At 43.1% G+C, this 22,672-nt stretch overlaps 1 protein-coding gene across 1 annotated transcript in view; it reads left to right on the forward strand.

Annotated features, from left to right (window-relative positions):
- FRAS1 (Fraser extracellular matrix complex subunit 1) overlaps positions 1-22,672 on the forward strand; it is a 182,413-nt gene that overhangs the window by 123,080 nt on the left and 36,661 nt on the right. Inside the window, exons 29-40 of the mRNA XM_067297013.1 lie at positions 3,214-3,367; positions 6,983-7,161; positions 9,619-9,735; positions 13,705-13,819; positions 14,348-14,485; positions 15,133-15,165; positions 15,891-16,022; positions 16,791-16,916; positions 17,788-18,035; positions 21,066-21,214; positions 21,661-21,823; positions 22,498-22,633. Coding sequence (XP_067153114.1) covers positions 3,214-3,367; positions 6,983-7,161; positions 9,619-9,735; positions 13,705-13,819; positions 14,348-14,485; positions 15,133-15,165; positions 15,891-16,022; positions 16,791-16,916; positions 17,788-18,035; positions 21,066-21,214; positions 21,661-21,823; positions 22,498-22,633 — 1,690 coding nt within the window. The remainder of the gene's footprint in view (positions 1-3,213; positions 3,368-6,982; positions 7,162-9,618; positions 9,736-13,704; positions 13,820-14,347; positions 14,486-15,132; positions 15,166-15,890; positions 16,023-16,790; positions 16,917-17,787; positions 18,036-21,065; positions 21,215-21,660; positions 21,824-22,497; positions 22,634-22,672) is intronic.

The following is a 22,672-nucleotide window of genomic DNA, read 5'->3' on the forward strand; positions in this document are numbered from 1 at the left end:
TATGGCAAAGAATGAAGGCGGTGACAGAGGTGCGAGCAGAGCAGTGTTTAGTGTGAGGGGAGAGCTGGCAGCCACCCAGCTCCTGCCTCATCCTAATTATCGTCTTTGTGCAGTAGCCTTGGGAGATGAAATGGATGCAGGGTTTATTGCTGAAAAGGTGCTGTTGAGACACACATGCAAAGACACATTTTTCTTTTCCTGGTTTTCATCCAAAGACTGTTGAAGAGCCTGGTACGACCCTGGTTGGAACTGTGGGGGTTTGGGGTTTGGTTTCTAAACCCAGGTTACTTACCTAAGTACATGGAGCTTCTTATAGTATACTGCAGAGTGGTTTTATATAGCACGTGTTGGTGTGAAAGGACATTTCTAGGATTCCTTTTTACTGCTAAGAGAATATAATTTTAAGACATTAATCTATAGAAGCACTGCAGCATGAGTGCAAAAACATAAAAGAAGGGAGAACGTAACCTTTCAAGTATTGTGGATTAGAGGGATTTGTTTACTTGCAATGCGTGTGCCTTGTTTTCTGCAAGGTGTTTTTTTAAGTCCCTTTGGCTGCTGACAGCGTGATTTTCCGCATTTGCCCATATCCAAATGCTTCATTTGATATACTGCAGCCTGAACAGCTGGCCTCTACTTTGAGGGCTCTTAATAATGTTTTACACTGCTGTATATTTCTGTTGATGTTCTCTAACAATTACAATTTCTGTGAAGTTCATCTGAGACCTGCTGGTGCTTCTTTTTTGAGGGAAAACTTGCTTTCCCACCAGCGGTGCTCTGATGGGGAAGAGTGAGCCCGTGTCCTAGAAAATATGGTCCCAGGCCTTGTAGTACAAGTGAAAGGAGGTCAGGCCTACTTGCATGTGGTGTGTTCATTGCTAATGGGATATGGAACCATTTGCTTTCTGAGAGGCTGAGCTGAATGCAGGAGAAGGGTAAAAGAGGCTGATTTCAGGTGTGTGTCTTAGCTCTTGTCGAATGGACAGGTGGTATCAGTTCACTTTGTAAAAGCCTGGGGTCTTCAAGAATGTACCCAGTTTACCAAACCTATCCACTGCTTCTACAGCTGCCCTGCGGAGCACACTTGTTGCCAGTTGCGGTGGGATGACATAAGTGCGTGTGGCTCTAACAGCTGAACTGTCCTTGGACTGCTGGGGGAGATTTGTCTAGGGAAGGTTTCTAGGGTATTGCAAGGCAATGTGTCTTGCCCTACCTGGGAGCAGGTAGCTGAAGCATTGAGCAGGGAGGATGTTAGCCTCTGGGCACTCTGAAAACACCTTTCCTGAGCAATTAATTCATTCACATGTGTGCTCAGGCACCAGTAAAAAAATTTAATGAGAGTCTAGCTGTTTTGCTGAACACTGGGTGAGCATTCACATCAGACAATAACTTGTGTATGTAAAAAGATTACCAAGCAAAAAGAGCTGTCTCATGAGTGTATTTTTATTAATCAGCAGGATTGCAGCATCAAAGCAGGTGGAAACAGTGTTAGAAAATGCCTGACTGGTTTAATGTGGCCAGTGAAGAAACATTTAATCATTTGGTTACCAAAAAGCAGAAGAGTGCCATGTTTATAGCAAAATCACAGCCTTTTGTTTAATTAACATTTATTTAGAAATACTTTATTTCCAAACAGTGACTTTTGCCTGTCACTCTCTGAAGTATGGCTAGTCTCTCTTTTCCTTCCTCACACAATAAATCCAGGGACCTTTCTGATCTTTTCAAGTTGTTTGTTTCCTGGTCCAGAGTTCCTGGTCCACTTTTCTCTTAAAGACCCATCTGTGTTGTGATGTGATCTAATCGATGAGGTCAGAGGAAAGTTATTCTATATATTGGCAGGATTCTCTTGGCTGAAACTAGGTCTGGTTTATTTCTTTATAGTTCTTTAAAAAAATAAAGCAACCATTGTGCTGATAAACTGTTGGCCTGGCACAATCGAAGACTGTGCGGCATTTAAAAGTTAACACTGCTCCAAATCAGTATGGTCTGTGCTGAATGGATGAAAACTGGTCAGCAGAAATCTCAAAATGGAGATGGGAAATCATCCTTTAATGTGTTCCTTTTTCACAAGCATCTTTTTAGCCCTCTCTAGCATCTCTTTTGCAGATTTGGAAGAAAATAGTAATGAGCTGTTTATCAGTTCTTGGGGTGACACATGATTATGTGGAGTAGTAGATGCGGAGGAAGATGATCACTTTTATGGAGCAGTCAGGATTTTGACTAATTTTGCAGTTCACCACAGCCAGTTTCAAGGTGAAATCTGTAGAAATCAAGAATGGAAGTCACATTTACAGCAATTGGGCTTATAAGAGAAGACCGTGGCACTGAAGAGGTCACAAGGGTTTTGGTGGCCTGTCCAACAGGAGATGAGCTATCAAAGAAATGCTGCTAAGCAGATTTCATAATTCTGTTTTCCAATTGGAAAACTACTTCTGTTAAGCAAAGGATGGAAGAACTTCATAGTTATGTTTCTGCCCAAATTAATCATCATCAGCATGTGCATCCTCTTAAGTCAACTAACATATAGATGTACAAGACTTTTGTAGTTGCAAAAAATTGTCAGGAATGAATGGTAAAAAAGAAAACTTTTCCATGTCTTCTGGTATAAAAGCATGAGCTTGGTTCTGAACCTGGATTTGCTCATGGAGAAGTGATAACAGTTACAGGTGTGTGTAAAGATACCAGAGGTGTCATTTGTATGTGCTTTTGAATGGGTGTGAAGCCTGTTGTTTTACAGGTACGCTTGAAAGGTGTGTATTTTTAGAAATAAAATGGAGAGGTAAGAGACAATGTGTATCCACTCAAACTAGTGCAGTGGACTGGATAATTATTTTCCAGTGATGACTGTAGTGAATTTTCCACTGTGTCACGGAGATAAATTCTGTAAAGACATATGTCAAAAGGCAAGCGGGTAGAGACTAAGAATGATGGTAGAGGACACAGTTTTGGAGAGATATTGAAATTAGGAAGGTTTAGGGTCAGAGGTAGGAAACTGAAGTCTTGGTGGACAAGATCAGTTCTACAGAGGGAGAATTGGGTTCTAGGGATATAGGTTACAGATGCATGTGCTTTTCTTAAAGCAGACAACAAGGGCTGAATGCATAAGAAATTCCAAAATACTTTGCCTCATCCTTTTCACTTCAAAATGTTTCCATCAGCACGGCGTAGCTGACATTGAGCTAAGCCCTTTCCTGCCGTTCTCCTCGCATGCAGAGTGACGGACGCCCTCGGCTGGTGACAAACTCCCTGGTCTGGGTGCCCCAGGGAGGCATGCTACAGATCTCCAAGAGAATTCTGCAGGCCGAGGTACCCGGTGCCCGTGACTCTGAGATAATCTACAGCATCGTCAGGGACCAGCCAAGATACGGTAAATTCTTCTGGAATTTTGCTGTCGAAAAAGAGCTGTAGTTTGTTGCTTTCTCCCCACATGACCCCAAGTCTCCCACCACTAAATAAAAGCGCAGGATTCTTCTTACTTCTGGGGAAGAGGATGTTCTGCACAGCATACTGGACTGCGATTCTTTCATGGTATTTTGTTCCCAACTAGTAGCATTTTAGGGTATATTTCCATAAAATGCTATACTGAATAAGTGCTGCTAACCTCATCTTGCTTTCGTTAGTTCAAATGAGCATGTGAAGTGATGAAACGCTATTGTCCTTCTGAGCAACTGTGTTTTTCTAAGGGTAGTGAAGTTCTTGTGGCTTTACAGCCTTATGAGAGCAGAAACTCACTCACTCACTGCTGAAAGGTAGTATTCTGTAATGAATGTTTGGTTTCAGAGCAGCATGGAGTAATATCTTTCTCTGGAAACTACTGAGCAAATTTACTTTGAACAATTGAAGAACTTCCCAAACTCCTTTACATTTGATTTTTAATAATGGAAGGGGTTATTGACTCAAACAGAAATTGGTGACATTTGCATCCATATATAATTCTCATCTCCAAACTCCTGTTGAGAGGCTCTGGTCTCATATTTCAGAGTAACTGCTTTCACAAGTTTGCAACTGCTTTCCCCATTCTGTAGAACTGCAGCTTTCAGAATATCCTCTGGACCCAGGCCAAAGAGGGTGGGAGGTAATGGGATTTGTGACTGAGATACAAATTCAGAGAAGCTGGATGGAAAAGAGAAGAAATTTTACGTGGAAGGAAAGGAACTATGAGCAGAAAAGAAAAATGGTATTTTCCCCATCAGAGTTATCGTTTTCTTCACTAGAACCACGTCTCTAAATAACATGCTTGGAACTTGCATGAAACGGTATTACTGCTATCAATTTGCTGAGCTGAATAAAATTAGTGAGTCAATTTAACAACACCAGGCCTGTGTTTTTAACTTTTGCTGTAAGGATAGGCTTGTTTCCATAACAGCTGCCAGCACCTGATGGAAACAGAGATTATGTTATTCTTGAAGGTTAGAAGAGAAGTAATTAATTTGTATTCCCCCTTTAGTTTTCTGCAGATGAAGGACTATTTTCTCATTTTTAATAAGCGTTTACATGAAAACAAGAATTTTTCCCTGAGGAGTTTGTCTCCTGCTGCCTAACCCTAACCAAAACTTATAATTTTGTGTTTGTATCATCATAATTATCTCTTCTGTATTTAATTGCAATAACACAAACAGGTTTATAGCTTCAGGTGAGGAATAAGCAGCAGGAATCAATAATCTTCAAAGTTTAATGTAAAATATTATTTCACAGAAAGGAAAAATTCAAGACAGAAAAATGTAGAAAATGAATCCTTAATGAAGGAGGGCTTATCTGCCTATCTTAACATATGACTCATGGAAAAGATATTCATACCTGTAGAAAATATAGCATTGGATTTTAGATAAGAAATAAAACCAGTTCAGAATCGGCTACTACATTTCTGTAACACAAGTGCATAGACTAAGAATGTTCCTTGTCCTTTATTTCAAGACCCTGCAACAAAACAAAAGGGATTGAGTCTGGGAAGAGAAGATCTCTCTCTCTGCCCAGATCTTTTTCTTCTGCAGGGTTGATTTGGTTTTGTACTGTTGGGTGCCAGGGAGCAGTGAATCTTTATAACAATCTCTTTTGGTGAACCTCTTGTCTTGTTGCTAGATACAGAATCACTGTCCTCCCTGGCTCTCCTCTAGGCATGTAGGATGCCTCAAGGTAGTTTTTTTACCCATTTCTATATGAGTAGCTCTTGTTATACCCTGAGCTGTTCCATGTGGCATACATTCTTGGAGGATGAAATCTCTAAAGCCAATTAAAAATGATACAAGTGTCCAGTCTCTTTAAAAAGAATGGGACCACGGTGCCTAAATTCTCTAGACAGCTTTGGAAATTGCAGCTCCATAATCTCCATATATTTCAGGCATAAACTGCCTGTGTGTACACAAACTTTATGTTCATGTGTGTAATGTATCAATAGGTGCTTTTCTGTTTAATTTTTTTTTGTTTCAAATGAAATGGTCATTATAAATTATGCAAGCATCACAGAGTTGTTCTTTATGATTGAGTTAAATATTCATTTATAACATGGCACATAGATATGCATCTTCCTTAAAGCTCCTGTATGTTCTGATTGTTTCTGCTCTTACTTTGGGAGGGGTAAACAACTTGCAGGTCCTAGCTCCTTTGGGTATGTGAGTAACGTCTTTAGAAATCACTCAGAGATTAAGGTGGTGAACTCTCATGAGCAGAAGCATCCAATTGGGAATGTAATTAGGTTCATGGATTTCACTTTCAGACTTTCGAAGTCTGGCAGAGACTGGCACAGCGCAACTAACTCAAGTTATTTAGATAGCGGTTAAATTATATATAACCAAGAATAGTAAAGATGGAGGAGATTTATAACTTTTTCACAGATTATATGTTAACTCCCAAACAAGCGAATAACACTGTAAAATACAAAAATACATCATGTATTTTGATAGTATAGCTCTTTGTCAGGTTTTAAGTTTGTTTATGTATGTGGTTTGTAAAAATGTTTTCATTGTGTGTGACTTAATGAAATTGATGACCAAGATTTTGATACCCTTCTCTGAGTATTGTATTAAAATGAGATTTTTAGATTAAAGTCTGTTGAAAGTTAGTGGCAACATCAAAATCCAATCCTTGAGGCATAAATGAGGAAAGCTGATAAACAGTGGGATGCGCCCCCGCCCTGCTGTTCTCCGGCATATGTCCAATGAAGCCCGTGACAGCTCAGTCTAGCTGAGAATGTGTGTCTCAATAGAAAATCAGAAATAAGCTGAATGTTACAGGTGTAGAAGCTATATACTCTTTTGAGCAGGAGCTATAAACCAGGACACAGACTTTTTCAACAGCCTATGATAGCTATACTATATCTATTCAAGAGCTCTTCTTCAGCTGAAGATTTCTGTTTAGAGAAATTGGATGAGAATACTTTTGGGGATAAAAAGTACTCAGAAGAGCTGGAAAAAACTGTCCTTGAAAAAATTAGTATGCTGTATACTGATACTTAAGTTGTACCCTTGCAGGAAAGAAGGATAGCCTGCTGCAATGATTTTTCACCCTGGGAAACATGATTGTTTCTGTCTCACTTCTCTCTTGTCCCTTCAGAAGGGCTCATGAAAGTGAGGAGTGTCCTTTACCTCTCTTTTTCTGCTCAGTTTATTGGATGGGCACATCTCAAGGTTGAAATATGCTGGTCAGTGGGCAGCACTACATTTTGAGAGTTTGAAGTTCCAGATTCTGTTCTTGGCATTCCTCTGTGCGGTTCTCTGGGCATTTCTTCTGTGTCCTCACCCAGGTTACTTGCTCTGCCCTTTGCCAAAACAGAGAATAACATTTCCCTGCTTCACTTGAATGTTGCAAGGTCCATTAGCGATTCTGAGGAGCGCTACTGTTATTTCTGCTAATCATGCTACACAGAGAAGACTAAGAGCAAGTGAGGACACTTGTCTTCAGATGCTCAATAGTTGGTGAAAAGGCATCTTGCTCCCCCTTGTTTTCTCACAAGTGTACCCTGGCTGTTCATCTTTGCTTTTCCCAGGTGAAGTAGTGCTTCTGGTCCCAATGCCGGAAGACGGCCCAGCAGACTCACGGCAGCTTTTGCCTGATGGAAGAGCAGTCTCGCCTGCAATGTCTTTTACCCAGCAGGACATCAAGGAAGGCATTGTGTGGTACAGGCACTCTGGGTCTCCAGTGGAGAGTGACTCCTTCCAGTTCCAGGTACTCGTCATCATATTCACAGCGGATTCTGGAGTAGTTCTGCTAGCATTTTTCTCTGAGATTACTCGGTCTGCTGTTCCCTGAATGATAGTATCTTGTGACCCAAAGTTTTAATATATGCATGTACATATATACATGAATACATGCACATGCACACAGAGAAACATATGCATGTACATATAACACATATGTCTATATTTAAATATGTGTAATATATGTGTGTGTTGTTTGTATATAAGTGTATATGTGCATGTTTGTGTGTCTGAGTTGACGCACCCCATCATTGTATTTCTGGGAGACTCTCATTCATACCCAAGAGAGCTTTCGCTGCGTGTGGATCTCCAGGTTTGACCTGTGGCAGCGGAGCCAGCCAGCCAGTTCCCCACAGTGCTGATCCTCATGTGATGACGTTAACCTTCTGGATGTCAAATCACAGGCCATACTGCAGATCTGGGGAAAATTGTCTTTCGAGTAGCATCTAATAGTTGGCTTTTTAATGTTACAGCTAGCCTGATTTTCCCTAGAAAAGCTCTGTATCAGGGTGAGAAGGATTCTGTAGGAAAGCAATGACATTGCGCTAGTACCACCTGCTAGCTTGTCTAGGCAGGAAAGCTTCATGAGATCAAGAGTCCCCAGAGTGAACAGGCAAACAGATGTGCACTTGTAATTACCGCAGGATGAAACCAGCAGACTTTTTAGAGTAGGCGAGTATGGCGCAGTGTGTCCAGAGACTGATTCTTGCTGTTGCAGTGCTGTATGCCTGCGGGGCAGGATTGTCCCGTGGGGACAGTCCATCTTTTCTGGAACCCTGCTTCTGTGCCTGGGGTTGGCATGAGGGGAGCTGTTCTTCTGGGAAGAAATAGGAACAGGAAATGATTTTTGCCTGCCACTCTCCCAGGTATCTCTGTGAGAAGACTTCCCCATGCAAGGTGTGTTACTGCAACTCCTAACCTGGAGGTTTTGATACCCTCATAAATATTCAGTTGCATTTGCACTTCAGACAGGAAGTTTGACCTCTTGGTTCTGCATGACAAATACATTGTCCTCTCCTAAAACCTGTAGTATTCACTCCAAGCACAAAGTGTTCTGAGTAATTTTTTTCTTAATTATGTTTGTTTTGTAAGCCCCAAAACCAAGCAGCCCTCCTGCTTCCGGGAGTCCCTCAACTAATACCTTAATTTTTGCTACAGACTGCTCTCCTTGCAAACAGACAAAATGGCAGAAATACTCTCCAGCAGATGTAATACTAAAATAAATCCCACCTCGCCACAGGCTTAATGGCCATAAAATTCCTCAGGCAGTTCCTTGCTGTTTGCTTGGAAGGTTTAACAGCCTCCCATAACACTCAGCCAACATGAACACTCGCGTGCAGTATTTGTTACAATTTGGTTTACAGCTCAGAAGCTATTCCTGTAGCACCAGAGAGGCAATTAAGGTAATTTCTAAAGTAATTAACATAAGCGATAATGAGGAAGTTGTGAGTGTCGGATGTTGAACAAGCTAATTTTTAATTTAATTGCTGTGTTACTATTATAGAGTATGCATTTTGCATGAGTTGAATGTTTGTTTTTAGTATCTTGGTGCAGTAGCAATAACTATATGGAGAGCGCTCCTGAGAGAGGAAGCCATGATTACACAGGTCACATCAGGAGACCATAGCACGTCTCTCTGAGTCTTGAATAGTGGATTAGGGCAGCTCAGGAAAGGCTGACACATTTTCATCAGCACTTTGGCAATTACCGTTCAGACAGCAACTCAGAACAGGTCCAGCAAATGGCTAACATAATTTTATTCAATTCAGCAGAGCATTTTTATGCATTTTATTAAAATTAAGGGTGTGCTGAAGTCCATTCTTGCTCCTGAAGAGCTTAAGTTCTATTGTAGTCAATGGTGGACATACATACCTACCAAAAGATAAACCTGTAACTGAGTCTAGCAAAGAGGGGGCTGCAAGTTCTTTGGATGCTTGCCTTATCTCAGGGTTGCTGTAAACATTTGCAGGCTTATCTCTGTGGGATGGCTTTGGTCCTCTGAATTTTTACAAATTTAACTTTGTCTATTTGCTTTACATGTCATTATTGCAAGCGTGCTGTGAGAAGTTAGATAGAGCTGGATTAATTTTGGCATTGTAGTGGCGTCTGGAATCTGCATGGGTCTCTTGTGTCAAACCCAAGCGCAGCCTCTCTTGGAAGGTGCATCTTTGTGAGATGTCTTTCAACATGTTAATAAAGAGATAAACCATTTACAGATTGTACAGGCAATAATGGAGAAACTGAGTACTATTTAACAGCCTTAGTTCCTAGCAGTTATCATCTATTTATGCTTCGGACTGGTATCTGCTGGAAGGGTGTTTGTCTTCGCCTTCCAGGACGAGAGGACAGGGAAAGTATGAAACTGGTCTAGAAAGGCAGTGGTATCCTTTATCAGGTGTCCATTTGTGTGCTCTTTCCTTCCCAGGTGTCCAGCTCTGCAGCTGTGCCAGCCAGCTTGGAAACCCACACGTTCAACGTTGCCATTCTCCCCCGGACACCCAGAGCACCTCAGCTTTCACTTGGCTCCTCTTTGCACATGGCTGTAAGTGTGAACTGAAACATCTGACTGCTGTTTGCTGTGCTCCCACTCTTGTTACATTAGCGCACAGTGAGCAGAGCCTCCCACAGAGTAGTAATAACCACTAAATATTGATTCCTTTACTTGCTGTTGTCCATGTTATTATGCCTGATTCAAAGATTGAGCTAAATCGAAAGAATAGGGATTGTGCACCAGATAACTGGAGTAGGAAACAGACCTAAATGAAAAAAAGCCTAGACAGGTTAGAAGAGGAAATGGTTAAAAAAAAATAAAAGAAACCCCCCACAAAAAAGTTGAGAATATTAGTATTAGTAGAAGTGATGAATGTGTAAATTGGAAGGGAGAGGGAGAGAGAAAAGAAAAAATATTTTTAACATCTTTTCATGGAATTCCTAGTATTTTCAAAACACTCTTTCTTGAGAAGCTATTAGGAAGGGTAAGAATGAAAAATGGTGGGTTAGAGAAACTGTAATGAATAGATCTTGTCAGTAATTCCACTGCAAACTTTATTTATCGGAATTGTAGCCCACCCACATCAGAAAGTTTTCATCCATCATCCTGACATCAGGAACACAGATTATAATGTATCTGGAAAACATTCAGACAAGCCCATTATATCTGCGTCCATGGAAATGAGTTACCTTTTCTTGAAGCATCGACTCTAGGACCAACCATTTTGTTAACACAGTGTTCTCTCTAATGTGGTTATTTCCCTGATTGTTTTAATTTAAAAGATGACCTCCAAGTTTAAAGTTGACTTTGTGAGCTCTCTGACTTTGGTGCTTGCCTCCTCCATGTCCCCAGTATGGGGGTGGTGGCAAAGTCCAGCTTTCTCCCTTCCTTTTCCTACCCTCCCTTGGTCTTTGATTCTGCAGGGAGGGAACCCAGGTGTGTGGGCTGGAGAGGAGCTATGGGCCTCTGCACCCAGGTCACCCATTGGGATGCTTAGAGAACTAGCCTAAAGGTAGGGGGTTTGGTTTAGACATCAGCTTAGCCCTGTAGCCTTGCTGTGGTCAGTGGGGGTTTCAGAGGAGGGCCAAGGACATAATCCACTAAACAGCTGTCTTGAGCTGATGGGAGTGAGCCGGCACAGGCTGTGAAAAGAAAGCAGAGGGAAGCACTTGCAAGAAATGTGAATGAAGCTGAGGCCAACTCTTCAGGCAGGAGCTGTGCACTGGGAGAGCTGCATCTACAAGCTCGGAGGTAGCGTGCAGTCATCTTTGGCATTATTTGTTCCTGATGATTTATTTAGAGCATGCCAGCAGGATGCTCAGCATTGTTAAACAGAAAGCCCGTGCCCTCAGGCTCTCCGTGGCAGACAAAAGCGCTCTGAGAGGCCCGTGCAGGAGAGCAGACATGGCAGACCTCCCAGGAGCAGTGGGTCCCCAGGCGGAGCCTCCTCAGGGGAGGCGGTGGACTCATAAGCCAGCAAGGTCTGCCAGGAGTGGGGCCAGGAAGGCCTGAAGAAAGCTGTGGGAGAGAAATTAATGAAAAGTCCATGACACAAGGGCCTGGCCAGGGTTTAAAATAGGGGCAACCTTTCACAGGCAATAATAAAACAGCCTCAGACTGCTACTTGGAGCAATAGCCAGTAATGTTTCTTTCTCTTTTTGACTTTTTGTTGTTGTCACTTGACAAAATTCATGGGAGAGGTGTCTGACTGAGCCATGCAGTGCTGGATTTTATAGCCAATTACACAGCACAAAATTCAATAGTGCCATAAAACACGTTTTACTGAGGAGATGGCTTGCAGCCTGCAAGTGCTACCTCTGAGAGAGACAAATATGCCTTGGAGACAACTAGGAAGCAATCATAACCTTAAATCTTTTCATCATAAAATTGCACTTCCTTGCATCAGTGTGATTGAGTTCTGTTAATCTGTCTTCAGATTCTTTCAGAATTAGGCTGGCTTCCCTGCTGAAGAGCAAGCACAAAATGTTAGGTCTGCCCATACCTGAAATCTTGTCTTTGTGTGTCCTGCAGAGAAAGGTCAAAGAAAGCGCAGTGCCGCTTTGATGGTTAAACTGGGCATACATCTATACTGTTTCCTTCTTCAATAATGCATCAAGTTACCTGTTTCCCCCACACCGATAGGACTGGTGATAGGAGCGTGAGCTTCTCTCTAGCTGAATGCAAACGGAGATTGACTTTGTGAAGGAGAGGGACGATTCTTCAGGCATACAGAGAGGTGCTCCTCCGCACTCTTCCCAAACTGGCTATATGAAAGGGACACCACTGTTAATTTTAAGCCTGCCCTCTTTATACAGGGCTGTATATAGCAATGCCAATATCACAAATAGACTTTGTGCCTTTGATTCTGGTTAGATATGTGACACTTCCACATCTAAGAAGGATTGACAAGGTTTTATTTACTGCTTTACAAGAGTCACTCACAGGCTGTGATTTCTCTTCTGATGTATTTGGGTGAAAACTGAAGAGACAGAGATGAACTGGCACTGCCTTCAGTTGATCTGGGGGATTGGTGGCATTTGCGATGGACTGAGCTGCTCTGTCAGGAACTTTTGCCTGGCTACAGTGTCCAGGGCAACAGCTGGTCTGGCACGCGAGGCCAGCAGAATGGGGTGCAGGTTTGATAGGGTGGCATCACAGTCCTGTCCATGCCGGCATTCAGTGGGCTGTGCAAGATGTAGTAGGGGGAAAACTGTAATTTGTTTCTGAGCTGCAGCAGATGATCATCTCATGTTCCGAAGCAGATGAATTAATTGCCCGTATCCTTAATTTAGCTTGTACTCTCCATATTTTGTTAGTGATTATGAAATGAGCTGGAGGCTTTTCATACCCAACTGAAATATTAAACTCAGTGGTTTCTCATAGCTGTTAATTCAGCAGGATTAAGGTTCACAAATGCGTGCAAGTTAAATACCTTTGTGCATTTAAGCCTGTTTGTGCAGCACCATAACTCCCATAACACACTGCCCACCTTTGATTAATGATACTCTTGGAATGGAAGGAATGGGACATTTTTAGACAGATTTAAGACGAAAGAGAAAGCTTCAGTTCCTCTGCATTTCTGTGGAAATGGCTGAGATATTTTCAGGATTTCTTTTAAAAGCAAATCCATTCAGGGCACATCAGACTAGACCAGTAAACTACCTAGGGAAAGAATTGTATCTTCATCCAGTGGGTTTTTAATCAAATTGGATTTTCATTCGTCTGTTCTTAGTTGCTGTAAGAGGAAAAAAGAAACTCCCCTCCACCTGTGAGAGTGCAGGCTGCACATTTGCAGAGGACAGCCCAGTCTGCATAATCTGTGGTGACATTTCCTTCCCCTAGGTGTGGGGCCCTAGTTTTTGCTGCTGTCCTACGGCAGCGCCAGACTGCAGCACCGGGCCCTGTGTTCTTCCGACTGTGTGGTTAGGGTTGTCGCAGTCAGTGCCTCTGCTCTAGCCCCTCTGCTGCCTGCTCAGTTGAAGAAATGGAGAGTGCACTAAAAACACTGCTACTTTCCTGGGCAGCCTGAAAGTAGGAGTTAAGCTCAGAGTTACATAAAGAAGGAGGTGGTTGTCTCTTTTTTCATAGGTGTTTAGCCTCTTTCTCAGTCTCCAGAAAAGAAAGATTTAACAGAGGTGGTCCTCTATAGTGCTGTCTTCTGTTAAGCATGATAGTACTCAGTTTCTGCATTACGAACTCAGTTTGGTTTACAGATGAACTGAAAGAGAGTTTAGATGGTCCCTAAGACTTTCCCTGGCTCTGTTGCAAATTTTACTCATTATCAAGCTTCACTGTCCTCTCTGATCTCATCGCAGGTAGTCCCTACTCTGCAGGAGTCTGAGAGCCTTGCGAAAGGTTCAACCAGTCCCATCCCATATCGATTTTAGGTCTAAAACCAATAAACATTCGAAGGCTCTCTTGTATTTAAGTATAGCAAAACAAATTCTCTCTCGATGCATTTCTGGGTGGAACTTCCCATGTCTTTGGCTTTCATGCTGATGGTCTAATGTGTTTGTTGAGGTGCTGGAGGACCGCGTGACAGTGATTGAGCCCCATCACCTCTCCTTTGTAGACCCGGAGATTTCCAGTGAGAAAATTCTGTTCAACGTGACTGTTCCTCTGCTTCCCAGCCAAGGCAAGTGAAGCAAGTAAAGCAGTCAGAACATGGCAGCTTTTGTTGTTGCAAAATGTCACTTCAGTGCTGGCACTTATAACCTTCTGAATTTATTGCTGTGCTTCTAGTTTTTTTCCCAGAGTGTCATTCTGTGGAGGCATCTGTTAATCTGTTCAGCTTCCTTCATTAGCTTTCAAGCAACTTGTTTCTTGACTGGGTTTCTTAGGCTTGTTTAGGAGTAATCAACAGTGCACAGACTTTTTTTTTTATTATTGTCTGGAATATATTGAATGTTGCACCCCATGGCTTTCTGCTTTTCACCTCTCTAGTGAGAGGCATTTGAAGAAATTACTAAGTGAAGAATCTCTGTTTAATTTCTGATGCCTTTTATACAGAATCTGTCCTGGGTGCAGACCCATTCACTCATTCAGCAACCACTAAAGATGTAAAAAGAAGTACCTGGGGAGAGAAAAAGAAGCTCTGGTCTTTGGTATCTTGTCTTAAAAAAATAAAAAAGAGTTCCTCCTGTTAATATTGAGCTCTTTGTAGGTATTGTGGAGCACAGAGACAGGCCTCTCTCTCCAGTCCGGTATTTCAGCCAAGCAGATATAAACAATGGCAAGATTGTGTATCGTCCACCAACTTCAGCCCCACACTTGAGAGAGATCATTGCGTTCTCATTTGCAGGTAAGTAGCTGGACATTCATTCTAGTGCCCATCACACTGGTGGAGGTAGCTGAAGTGCTGGTCCTTCTCCAAACCTGGGGTTGCTTCATGGTTATGTCCAGACGTACTAGGGCATGAGGCCTGAATGATACAAAGGACATGGGAATCTGTCTTGTTCTTATTTGAAATCAAGAAGAGTCTTGACTATTTCAGGACAAGGCCAGTTTAAGCTTGCTTTACCATTTCCAGGAGTATAATCCACAATTTCTCAGGAAAACACTTTCTCCCTTTCCTGCCGGTGATTCAGTCTGTGCTGGAGAGTAGAACAGGAGGAAGCCAGCTGTCTTCCCTCTTCTCTTGTCCCACAGTCCCTTGCCTCTGCCTTTGCCTGGGGAGTTGGGTTACAGTGTGTATGGGAACGTTCCAAGAGTTCACCATTGCTTTTGGTGACTCCAACAAGATTTCCCCTTGTGGGACAGTATAGCAGCATTCAGTGAGTTATGGGGATATGACAGTGTTCACTGCAGCATTTAGCATTGCCCATGTGGATACCGGGTGGTACACCAGGTGAACCGCTGAGCTGCTGCTCTGCAGTTAGGAGCTGCCCATCAGTGTGTGCTTTCCTGTCCTAACCACAGTTACACAAATTGCTTGTGTTTTCCCTTCAGGTCTCCCAGAGTCAGTGAACTTCCGATTCACAGGTATGAGAGTCACGTGTTCTTTCCTGGCCAAAAGGGTTTTACTCCCTGTGCCCTTCACATTGCCTGTTACTCCTTGGCCTTTTGACCACTGCAGGCACACCTATGGGTGCTCAGTAGGAATTTGTGAAAATGGTTGTGCCTGGGGAATATTCATATAGTTGTGTCCCAACAGTGTTTGTAGGAGCTAGGATATAGTTCAGTAGAAGCACCTTTTTTCCAATAGTTGTCTAGAATTTGTCCTGCAAGGCCAATTCATTCCTGTTTTCCCTCAATGTGTAATGTACATCAGAGTTTTATTCTTTTTTTTTTTTTTCTCAATATAGCACAGGATTATTTCCACAGTTAGATCACTACCGATAAGCTACTTCCTTGTTTAACACATCTTTCCCTTTCCATGTACTGTCTTGGACAGAAATGCAAATGAGAACCCTATTTTCTGACTCACAAGTGCACCTGATAGATATATGGGAGATAGTATGTATACAGGCACACGCACAGATTCTTCCAAGTTGTGCTTGTCTTGCTAGGGGTGAACTTAAGGGCAAAGATGAGTACTGTTGGCAGGATTTCTGAGTTGTGTGTATGGGTCCATAGACAAACGGGTAGATTGTCAAGGTGGGAAGCCACTGATGTGGCATGGTGATTTTGTGGAGAAGGGTGAATTTCCCAGGTAAGTCCCTGAAAACACATCCCTGCACTCAGATGTGTTTTTTGTCTGTGTCCAGTGTCTGATGGAGAACACACAACCCCAGAGATGGTGTTTGTCATTCATTTGCTCTCTGCGGAGCAGCAGCCTCCAGTCTTCCAGATCACTGCTCCGTTCCTGGAGGTCAGCCAGGGGGGCAAGGCCACCATTGGTGAGTAGAGTGGAAGGGATGGAGTGGCAGAGCTCTGCCCGAGCCTTGGAGTTTATTGCCACGAGGCCACCTGGATGGAGCTGGGGAGAGTTTTAGTCTCCCTTACCTCTGTCCATTTAGCTAAGGAGCTGTGCTTGTGTGGGTGTGGTGGGAGCCACTGAGAAGACTCAGGTCAATTTGTTGACTGAGGCATGGGAGAGCAGGCTCAGGGATCTGTTTCTTCTCTATTTTTTCCCTCCTTAGGCCGCTTTGCAATCTCCATGTTTGCTGGCCCCTCAGCTGGACTGTGCACAAGGGACAGGGTTTGTCACCATTTCCCTCCGGTTGTGTTTGCCTCGTGAGTTGGGGGGCAAGAGTCTGAGCTGTTGGTTAGTCTGTTGCACTGGGTTGTTAAGGATAACTTACTTTCTGGTGGTGTCAGGAGGTTCTGTGGGATTCTTATAGATACCCCCCTGCTATATGCACATGCGCACAATCTCTTTCATAAGCTGCAGGTTTGCATAGCTGTTGTTTGTGAGCCATATTGACGGTAAGTTCTGTAATACAACCTCTGACCTAAGCATCATCAGGGGACTAATTATTTCTGTGAAGACAGCACGTGCTTGCCCTAGGACTGCTCCAGAATTATTTGACTCTTCAGATACTGACTGAATTCAGCTTTTTGGCTCTGTTCGCAAGAGCACATCACAAAACCTAAGAGATCTCTCCTACCTAAGAGAATGCAGTGTCTAAGGATGCTGAAGCTTGTGCTCTCTTTGCCTGGCACAGGGATCCAGTTGGCGGTGAGTGACACAGACACAGCTCCTGAGGGTCTCTTCTTTGAGCTGGTGGAACCTCCCCGTCACGGTGTTGTGCTCAAGTACAGTGCAGGAGTGCAGGAGCTCATGAGAGCGGGTAAGTTGAGCAGAAGTCTTTTTAAAAGTGGAGAGGGGGTCAGCGTGTGCCTGACCACACAGACAGTTCAGTTGACCAGCAGGAGATGGAAGCCTGAAAGTGTGTGACTGTGGGGTGGGGTGCATGGAAGACAGTTCCCCTTTGCTTTGGTTTGTTGTCTAATTCCTGGCTGAGTCAGTGCATTTCCTGTACCAAGTATGTGCAGGCTAGTTAACACGCACAGTCTTGTGATAACTGTAACCAGGCGTTAATCAGAAGGGATGTTTTGTTCTACATGGGAAGTTAAATCTGACATAATACTTGGTGAACATTTCTCCTGAAGTCCATGTCCATGTAAACCTGTTGTGAGCCAGTGGTCAAAGCTCCTGTGGAGTTTTAGTATTGTTTTGGTGGCAGCAGTTTCCAGCATGTGATCAGATGGACAAATATTATCTACAGGGGAGTGGAGCAAACAGATGTGGAGATGGAAGTGTTATCTAGCTATGACAGATGAGAGCTTACAGAGCTGCTGGGAAGGAAGGAGGGTCTCTGTGCTCTCAGAGAACAGGGAAGAGTCACTGTGTCTGTGAAACTGTGAAGTTGTAGCTTTCCCTCTGCCCTGCCTCTATTGATAAATAATATAATTAATTAAGATACAACATATATAAATAATATAAATATATACTATAATATAAATATAAATCATACCAGTAATATAAATGATAAATAATCCTTAATAAATCCCCTCATAACTCACACCTCTGTAAGGATGGTATTAAATGCCAGTTAAGCATGTGATTATGTTTTTTGCTAAATTGGAGCCTTAGACAAGTTGAATTGGATTGGTGTTCTGAACAAAGTCAGTCTGACTCGTGCATTTCTTTTTGGGAAGGTGACACCTTCACCTACGAGGACATCACTCGAAATGCTCTGCAATACGTACACGATGGTTCATCGACGGCAGAGGACAGCATGGAAATCTCTGTCACTGATGGTGTCACCACAGTGACAACAGTGCTGAGGGTGGAAGTGTCCCTACTGGATAACAACGGTCCGCAGCTGGCCCCAGGCTGCTTGTTGGCAATGACTGTGGCTAGTAAAAGCTCTGTGACTCTCTCTCGGTTGCACCTTGCTTATATTGTAAGCTTTCATCTATTTCTGCCTCAACCCAATGAGTGCTGCCAGCATCCCTTTCCCAATACCCCCACAGACCCCTCTCTGCAGTCAGTGTGGATTCTTGGCAGAGAGCTCAAGTTTTAACTGTATTCTAACTACTGCTGCCAAAAAGGGGATAATGGGCTCTTTTATCCAACAGGGTTTAAAGCTATCTGTGTTTGACTGAAACAGAGGTGAACTGCCATGCTAACATGAGAACTGAGTTAATCCCAGATTTAGGTACCAAACAGACTTGCTAATAAAGCACATGTATTTGCTCAGTGATAATCCCTAGGCAATTTCTGTCTACCTGCTCTGTCCCCCCTGCCTTCAAAATTGCCTGGTTCTTTTTCTGGACATGCTTGGGGATTTTTTAAGCAATCCGAGATGCTGCACTCTTTGGCAGCATGGAGTTGATCCCAGGGTTTCTGTGCTGTACAAGACTTACACTGCTGGTGAAATTCAGAAGAAAGATGTCTTGCTCCTAGCAGTTGATTTAGCAGCAAAGACGCTAGCAGTGGATTACAGGTATGCACATTCCTCCCCTTAGGGAGGAGGTGGGAGTGAAACCAAAGCACATGTGAGTGGCTGGAGAGACTTAATGTAATGGCTGTCAGAGAGGTGCTTAGGGAGCTGCAGGGGATGAGACAGGATAAGAAGGCAAGATGAATGTTTTTTCCAAGGGATACAAGTCTGTACCCAGGAACCTGAGCAAATCTGCACAGGCAAGGATGTTAGCATGTGCACTTGAGATGTAGCCCTGTTTTCATGTGAATCGTGTCACTCCAGCTTCTGGTTTTGTGATTGCTGCTTTCTGAGCAGTCGGGTTGTAGCTAGCCTGCTCCAGTAAAAATGCATTTCAGCTGCAGCCAGTGTGTTGGCTCCGTCCCTGTTGGCCACACCGTTCTCATTTATGCAAAGTTGTGAGCTCTAAATCTAGATCCCTCAGATGGCCAGAAGATGCTAGACTGACTCATTCCCTTTCCTGATAGCAGTGATAGAAAGTTGTGTGTTTCAGCTGAAGCACAGTAAGTCACAGAGGACTGGTCATATCATATTGTTCCTGCTTCTCCACGAAGGAATGCCTGTGTTGTCCAGGCCCTCTGCACTTGGAGGTATTTTACCTGCATTGTGTCGGACTCTTTTCTGACAGCAACAAGCCATGCTCTCCTGACTGGCAGCAGGTAACATTTTCAAAAGCTACTGGGTCAGTCAAAGACCAATTTGGCTTTTTTCACAGCATTGCCACCCCTGTTAACATGAACTGTACTTGTCCCGTACAGAAATAAGCTGTAGGAGTATGTTATCTCTCTAGCAATGTCGCTGCTTCCACACAGAGGAATATTGACAGTCCAGTCTCCCGTCTGGACCTGGTTGGTTTGATTGCTAGAGCTTTCCAGCACAGGCCAGCTTCAAGGCCTTGTGCTTCATTACAGTAGAAAGTTTTACTGAGTAGTAAACCAACCTCTCCCCCAAAACAACTTCCTTGTTTTTAACCAGTTTCTGATTCTGGAAAAGGTGAATCATGTCAGAAATACTTTGGTAAAATAAATCCTGGTACAAGGAAATTCAGTGAGTTTATAGATCACCAGACCTGTTTAGAGAACAGTCTGTACAATCTGGCTTTCTGGAGCTTTCACCAAAAAATATCAACAAAACCAAGAAGAGCAGTTGGGAACAAGTATTTTTTCGCTGTCCAAGACAGATATAGGTTAGGTTTGCCAAAGTTATGTGCCATAAAAATTACAACTTTATGAAAGTATATGAATTATACTGAGTCAGTAAACCACTGAAACTTGAACAATTCTTGTGTGACTGATTAAAATGACCCTTCAGAAGTCTTTTCCACCTAACAGCTTGGACTGCTTTGCTTTTAAATGTCATACCTGTTGCATACTCCTTGTACCAAGCAGCCAAGAAAGGCAGATGGGCTCAAATACCTTCCAGCACTGCTTTTCCAGGGCTGACTGGATTTGTGGGTATCCCTAGGAAATTGGCAGCCAGTGCTTTATTTTCATAGTGATTTGGCAGCAGACATGCAGAGGCATATCACTGGGGTTTGCCAAAACGCCTCAGCAGGTGAGGCACAATTGCTCATTAAAGCGAAGTGTGGTTAGGTGCCTCGCCTAACTGAATGCAGTTGGTGTGTTTTGATACCTAAATCAATGCATAAAAATGGCTTTGAAGAACAGTGTTGATATATTGACAGTCTCTGTGGCTAAGCCAGATGAAAGTGATTTTTCAGAATTTTACCCTGTGCGTGTATAACATTTTGCACAGAATTGAGTCTGTCCTGTTCTCCTCTTAGGAAGGAAGGCTGACATGGAAGCTCTTTAGGTTTATTCTAAGGCAGGCAACAATCACAGAAAAGAGGATTTGGCTCCTGATCTATGTGTTGAGGATATGATGATTTCTGCTTTGAGTCTTATCCTTCAGGACACCATCAAAAACTTTAGGAGAAGGGTGCCACCTGAGTTCTGATATCATATATGTGATTGCACTTAGTGTAGTTACAAGGAGCCAAATTGAGCATTTAGTTTAATGTGGATCTGTCTATTGTAGCATTGCTCTGAATTTGCCCTTTTTTAACTAAGAACTGAGCTTAGCTCTGTGTCTCTGTCTGAAGCACTGGTTGGCAACTCTCTGCCATGCATTAGTAACATTTTGGCTCAGTTTATGTGGAGCCAGCAAAAGCATATTACATAAATGGTCCACTAGGAGTGTAATTGAAATTAAAAATGCCAGGCTTCTCTCTCGGAGAATGTGTTGGTGTGATACAAGGACAGAGAGAAAACCTCTTGGTGCTGAAATAAAAGCAAAATGCATTTTGTGGCAGATTCTGGGGATGTACATCCAGCTAACTCTTTCCTCATCAGTAGAACTTCTCCAGTATTCAGCAGCTGAGGGTCTGACCCTACTAGCTCGATGTATTTCCCTATAATACATTTTCTTTCTCCTTTCATCTAGTGGAAGCTAATCCTGTTTTTTTGTCTGTTTTTTTTTTCCCGCGTTTAGGATAATAATTCTCCTGACTCAGAGATAAGAATCCAGTTAATATCTCTGCCCACGTATGGCACCCTCTTACGAACATCTGGCTCTCAGGATGAAGAGTTTTCCAAGGTTTATAATTTCACCATGGAAGACATCAACAACCAGAGGATCAGGTATCAAAGAGCTTTTCTCCTTCAAGCCATGCCAATTAAAAGCTTAGTGGACTCTCTGCAGGGAACTCAGGGCTATACGATATTAGCGCAATGTATCAAAGATATTTTGTCCTTTCTAGGCTATTGTGTCCTATGAGATTACAAATGAGGGCATTTCCTGTGTACAGAAATAGGTATTTCTGTGTGTCTGAAATGCCAGAAGTTTGTGTAGCTTCAAACTATGAGGATATTTTTCTATGTCCACAATGTCATGGTGATATTTTAGATATGCAACACTGAAAATAGTGATTTAAAAGAACCCTGGGAATGAGTGGGGAGGAGAGTTTGGAATTGAAGTGCCACCTCTCTTTGAAGAAGTGTGCATTCATCTCTAAATGTAGGGATGAGACACTTTTGCCTGATTGTTGTGAGACTCACTGACCCAGATTGTGTTTTGACTTGCACAGCTACTCCACTGTGTTTGAGACCAGCAATCAGCCAGTCACGGACATCTTCCACTTTGCTGTTTTTGATGCTGATAACAACCGACTTGACAGCCAGATGTTTACCATCACCATCACATCTGCCCAGAGAACGCCATCACTCATTGCTTTTGCTGACCATATTACTGTAAGTGGCCACTGAGGATACCGGGAAAAGTGTCAAGAATGTGTTAGATGTGAGGAACTGAACAGTCTTTTCCTGGATTGAGGGCAAATCACCATGGAAGTACGGTGTTACACATGCAATCTTGTGAGTGCAAAGAGTTAACAAATTACTTGAAGGCCAAAGGAGACTGATGGTACTGCTCCATCCCTGAACCTCAGCTGCTTACTTCTGTTCTGGTCAGGAGCTGGGTCCAGAAGTTGAGTCTGAAAACATCTGGGGCTTTGGATTGATACAAAGCATTTCAGTCTCCTTATCGGAGCCTTTTGAAGTCATCTCCCTCCTTTCCAGCTTTGCATTCCCCCTCTCTTACTTTCAGAAGCTTCCCCTCAACAAGAAATGCAGATCTCGCCCTCCAAGAGGTCAGCATGACTCTGCCAGTCCTCTTTCTCCCCTGATAAAGCACTTGCAGCCTTCTCTTGGGGGGCAGCTAGGCTTTGTTCTTCCCATCCCACCCCACCTCCCAGCTGATCTCATGTTCAAACCATCTGGGGGAGGATGAGACAAGACTTCAGAGAACTGAGCACTGAGAAGCCTCCTCCACAGAGTGACTGTGCAGACTTTTTCAGTAATGATTCGTGTGTTGCTGTGTGTTGTGTGCATTGACAGTAGTTTTGTTTAATTCTTTTGTTTTCCAGGTGGATGAAGGGGGCAGGGTCCCACTGCTGGTTCATCACCACTTAGCTGCTGATTATGATACTGCTGTCAAGGAAGACCTGCGGGTCACAGTTATCACTCTACCTATGTACGGCTACATTGAAAACACTAAGACAGGTAAACTGCTTGACTATCTCTTCTTCCTCCTGGCCAGTA

The sequence above is a fragment of the Apteryx mantelli genome, chromosome 5 (genome assembly GCF_036417845.1).
Source record: "Apteryx mantelli isolate bAptMan1 chromosome 5, bAptMan1.hap1, whole genome shotgun sequence".
Lineage (NCBI taxonomy): Eukaryota > Metazoa > Chordata > Aves > Apterygiformes > Apterygidae > Apteryx > Apteryx mantelli.